Source organism: Chelonoidis abingdonii, chromosome 1 (genome assembly GCF_003597395.2).
Source record: "Chelonoidis abingdonii isolate Lonesome George chromosome 1, CheloAbing_2.0, whole genome shotgun sequence".
NCBI classification, from domain to species: Eukaryota; Metazoa; Chordata; order Testudines; family Testudinidae; genus Chelonoidis; species Chelonoidis abingdonii.
The window spans coordinates 373,959,584-373,965,008 of NC_133769.1; the positions used below are offsets into that span (position 1 = coordinate 373,959,584).

The 5,425-nt window shown below is 53.8% G+C and overlaps 1 protein-coding gene across 1 annotated transcript in view; it reads right to left on the minus strand.

Moving 5' to 3' along the window:
- Positions 1-5,425, minus strand: part of DCHS1 (dachsous cadherin-related 1) — a 136,776-nt gene that overhangs the window by 95,326 nt on the left and 36,025 nt on the right. The window contains exons 3-4 of the mRNA XM_075061880.1: positions 1,881-2,069; positions 1,238-1,469 (exon numbers count right to left, since the gene is read on the minus strand). Of these exons, the coding sequence (XP_074917981.1) occupies positions 1,238-1,469; positions 1,881-2,069 (421 nt within the window). The remainder of the gene's footprint in view (positions 1-1,237; positions 1,470-1,880; positions 2,070-5,425) is intronic.

The following is a 5,425-nucleotide window of genomic DNA, read 5'->3' on the forward strand; positions in this document are numbered from 1 at the left end:
TTGGTTACAAGGACCGGGAAAGGGTAGGTTAACGGTGATCTCGAATGGGAGGGAACTGTGGTGTTCCCAGGTCAGTCGGCTAATCCTTCCATTTTTCTAATGATCTGGAGAATGGGGTCAACCAGTGCGTGGAAGGGTGCACAGATTGATTACTACTCAAGATGATAAGACCAAAGGGTTGTGAAGACTTTCAAAAGATTCTACAAAACTAGTGATTGGGCACAAAATGGCCAAAATGATTTCTGTGGATAATTGTAAAGTAATGCACATTGGAAATAACCAACTTATACCATCATCTGATGGGGCCAATTTAGCATAACCGATAAGTCTTGTGAGTTCTCGGTGGATTAGTTCTCTAAGATGTCCCGCAGTGTGCAGGAAGGCGGTCAAAAGAACAAATGTTAGCAATCATTAAAAAGGAGAGTCGAGATAAGACTGAGATAAATATATTGCCCTTATTATCCATGGTAGCCACCTCCTGAATACCGTGTACAGATGGTGCTCCTCATGCAAAAGCGGATATTTAGCACTAGAAAAAGTTCAGAACAAGTGGCAATAAATGATTAGGGTTTGGAGAGTGGTGACCATATGAGGAGATTAGGGTAGGTCTCTTCAGCTTGAGAAAGAGAGGACTTAGGTGTGGTATGATAGAGTTTATTAATCTGAGAGATGTTTGGAAAGTGGCTAAGGCAGTTATAATTATTTTCATAATACAACAACTAGGGGTTCACCAATAAAATTATTAGGCAGCAGGTTTAACAAACAAATAAAGGAAGTTCTTTTCAGCGCGACGTCAATTGTGGAATGCTTTACTGAGGAGGTGTGAAGGTAGGACTTTAACATGTTTTAAAAGAGAACATGGATAATTCTGGTCGGTGAGTCATAGTATGGCTATTAGGCAGAGGGATCGGTTAAAATGGCTGGTCCTCAGGCCTTCTGTTCGTCGGGATGGAGATGGATGGCAAGAGAGAGATCCTTAGGTTCACTCCCTCTGGGGCACCTGGCATTGGCCACCGTCGGTAGACAGATACTGGGCTAGATGGATCTTTGGTCTGACCCGGTATGGCCGTTCTTATGTTCTTATGGAAACAGGGAATGCTGAGGAGAGAGGGGGCTGCTGGCTGGTGGGGCTGCCCTTCTCTGGAGCTGATAAGTGTGCTGTACAGAAAACACTGACAGGTGTCACATCCCCCATACCCTCTGTCTGCGGCCCATCCAGGGTGCCAAGGGCTCTTACCTGTGTCCTTGTGCAGAGAGAAGAGAGGGGGCGAGTTCCCAGAGACAATGTGGTACGTCACCTTCCCGTGGGGACCCTCATCCTTGTCGTGGGCCATGACACGCAGCACGGCTGTGCCTGGCATGCTCTGCGTGCTGATGCTGGCTGCGTACTCCAGGGGGTAGAACGCCGGATGGTTATCGTTCACATCCTCCAGGAAAACCTTCACGTACACCATGGAGTTCAGACCACCCTGGAGGAGGACAGGACCAGGCATAATTCTGCCCAGGGCTGGGCTGCTGGGAGGCCCTCACTGCCCTGGTGGGGATGGGATGACAGGGATAACCTTCTGAACAGTACTAGGCTGGGGGCTTAACTCCCTCCCCTGCCCAATTGCTCACTCCCCATTGGCCCATTTCCCGCTTTCCCCATTACTCAGCACCCCCAGGGGCCAAGCTGCCCCAGCCCCATTGCTCAGCACCCCCGGAAGTCCAGCTGCCCCTATCCCATTGCTCAATTCCATCCAAGGGCCATTCAACCTTTCCCCATCATCCCATGACCCCCTTCCTTCATTACTCAGCCTCCTTCCCCATGGGCCCATCCCCCTTCACCCATTGCTCAGCCCCTTCCCCCAAGGGCCCATTCTCCTTTCATCAGCACTCACCCCATCGACAGCAGTGACAGTGAAGTCATAGGCGGTGGCCCCCTCGTCACGGTCCAGGCCCTGCACTGTGCACAACTGCCCAGTGTGCTCATCGATGCTGAACTGCGTGGGGACAATGCTGCCGATGCCGGAGCCGATGGAGTAGGAGAGGGAGCCGAAGGCGCCACTGTCTGCATCTGTGGCCGTGATCTAGTGGAAAGGCACTATGTCAGTGGGAGCTGTCACAGAGTTTGGGGATGACAAGGCCCTGCACCCCCGGCTTCCTGCATTCACCATGATTCTCAGCCAGCCAGTAAAACAGAAGGTTTATTTAGACAACAGGAACACAATCCAAGACAGGTCTTGCAGGTACAGACAACAAACAGAACCCCCTCAGTTAGGTCCATCTTGGGGGGCCCCAGGGAGGCCAAGCACAGCCTGGGCTCCCCTCCATCTCCCAGCCAGCTCCAAACTGAAACCCACTCCAGCCATCTCCGCCAGGCTCCCCCTGGCTCCTCCCCCAGCCTTTCCTGGGCAAAGGTGTCACTGGCTCCAACCCCCCTCCTGGTTCTCATGTTACATGCTCAGGTATCTGGCCTCAAGGAAAATCTCCCATCCCCAATGCAGACAGTCCTGGCAAAACTCCCCTGCAACCTTCCCAGGTCAATATTCCCCTCTTCCTGCTGCATCACTGGCACCCACACGGTATTCAAATAAAACATTAAGAACATTTCCAGTTCGTCACAGGAGCAGCAGTAGGGCTGGAGCTCAGCAGCCAGGCCCAACTCTCCTGGCCATCCCAAGGGCAGCTCAGGACCTTCCACACGTAGGAGGCAGGATGGCCTGGAGTTAGTGGGCTAAGCTACGACTCAGGAAGCCCAGGTCCAATTCCATGCACCACCAAAGCCTGTCTGTGTGACCACAGGCGAATGACAGCTTCTCTGGGCTGCTGTTCCCATCTATACAGTGGGGATGCTGCAAGGGGCTTAGGAGGGTAAACACTTCATAGATACTGAAGTGCTCAGATACTCCTCCTAGGAGAGGTAAATCGATACCCCTCCCCCATGGGTGATCAGTGCAGTGTTCTCTAAGGGATGGTGGGAGCACTTCCTTCCTTCCAAACTGGAGGCAGGAGGCTCAAACAGAGGTGCTCTCTGCTTGGAGTCAGTGCTCGCCCCAGCACTTGGGGGTACTGCAGGAAGTGGGGTGGGAACTCAGTAACGGGCATTTCTGCCCTCATTCGGAGCTGGCCCCACTGCAGCAATAGGGGCTGCTGTGCTGCTGGTGGTGCCATGGGTCAGGCCATTACTACTCATTTTCTTAGTTTAGTGGCCTCCCTGTTTCTGGTGCCCATTGTTGTGCTGTCCAGGGCCCTGGTGGTCTTAGGACTTGCTCCAGGAAAGGCCACTGGGCAGAGAGGCTGAACTCCACAGATTTACCCCAGTGTCCTTGCCCAAGCCTAGCCTAGGGGATGTGAGCGTGTCCCACAGTGCAGCACAGGCTGGCACTCACCTGCTGCTCTCCCCCCAGCGCAGAGAAGCTGCAGGGAAAGCAGCTAGCCAGGACTTGCTCCTCACCTTTCACTGAGCAGTCAGCACCTCCCATTGCCCTCTCCCACTGGTCACCCCCCTGCAGCACTGCTGGGGGGCCTGGTGCTGCAGGTGGGGCCCAGAGGTCCTCCTCTTGGTCTCTTTGCAAGTGACCCAACTTCAAGGGGGGCAGGAGAGTCACCCTTATTCTGAGCACCCCACTAAGCTCTCTGGGACATAAGGGCTGGAAACACCCCTCCCGCACCTCAGGATCCCATCCTGCTGTTAGGGCCTCAAGTGCCAGCACTCCCAGACCTCTGGCCAGGGCTGCAGTGAGGAGTGGACTGGCACAGGCTTAAGAGACAGGCTGAGCTACAGGCCAGCACACCCTGCTCACCTGCTCCCAGCTGGGCTACAGCACAACCTTCAGAAAGACTCCTTGGTTGTGAGCTTCTCTGTGGTAGTGTCAGGAGAGGAGCCCCAGCTCAGCCAACTGCTGGGCCCTGAAAGAAGAGGCAGGGGAAGCCAGCATTGCCAGAGCATCAGGGGCACCGGGGGGTTCAGAACCTGCTCCTTGAACCCAGGGCTCCTGGCCCAATATCCTGGGCTCTCGTTTGCGTGGGGAGGCTGCCCCAAGATCCCTCCAGTTCCCTGCAGCTCCAGGTCAGCCACCAATGGCTCCTTTCCCAAGAACATCCCCTCTGGGAGACGCTGCTCCGAGCTCATCCCCCGCTGAGAGCTCGAAGGGGAGAACAGACCTCAGAAAAGGAGGCAAAAGGGAGGCAGCTGGGACAGGCCCAGTGAAGTGCACGCTCCATAGCTGAAGCTCCTCCCCACACTGGGGCTGGGGCCTCAGCTCCCCACGAGTGCCAGGGAAAGGGCCCAGCTTGGGGCTGCAAACAGCTCTTAGGAGCCTCCTAACCTGGGTCACACGTCAGCCCCTCAGGCAGCCCAGACCCTAGCAGCAATTTCACCACTGCCCTCTCCTGCTGTAAGGCTAAGACTAGAGTAATGGGGAGCCCCCGCCCAGCACTCTTGCTCCATGCCCTACAGAGCTGCATGCTGCCCCCTCCCAACAGCCATGGCTCCCACCCCACTTCCTACAGTGCCCCCTGCTGCACCCTTCCTCAAAAACCTGAGTTCTTGCCCTACTCCCCACAGTGCCCCCACCACCTCTCCTGCCATGCTCCCTAGAACACCTCTTGGTGAGAGAGAAGGACACTGAAGTATCCAGGAGCTCCCTCAATGGCCAGCACTCCTGCAGGTCCCCCTACGGGGAGAGGCTTGCACTGGAGTAGTCAGGCACTTCCCCACAGTGGGAGCTTTGTTCCTTAGAGCCCTGTGTGCATTTCATAGGAAACTCATTCCCTCCCATCTCACTCTCCTTGCCCCTCCAGCTGCTGGAAGTACCCCCATGTAACAGGATCCCCTTCTCCTGCCACCAGCTACAGAATCCATGCAGCTGCAGGCATCATGAACTCTTGAGCAGCCTTGGGACCCAGCCACAGGGGACAGATGCTAATTTAAAGGGCAGGTTACAAACCATAGTTAGTATTCCGCAATTTCACATTTGAGTTCTTTCAGAACTCTTGGGTGAATGCCATCTGGTCCTAGTGACTTGTTGCTGTTAAGTTTATCAGTTAATTAAAAAACCTCCTCTAGCGACACCTCAATTTGTGACAACTCCTCAGATTTATCACCTTCTATCTCCAAGCTTCTTTCTACTCTTCTGTTCCCAGTTGTAAGTACAAAGGTAGCAAAACAATAGGCTTTTATATGTTTTGTTTTGTATTTACATGTGTGGAGTTTGCTGGAATGTTTTAAATTGGATATCTTTTTGAATCAGACTGTTATTCTGCATTTCAAAGGATGTTTAGTACAGTTATTTTATCCCAGGATAACCAGGGAGGAGACGCTGGGGATGAGATAAGAGTGGACAGGGAGGAGGTTGTTTTCCCTTTGCGGGTGCGATCAGTGGGTTTCTGGGAGTCTTGGGGGTCCCCCAGAGAAGATTTTTGGGCGCTCCTCAGATCAAGC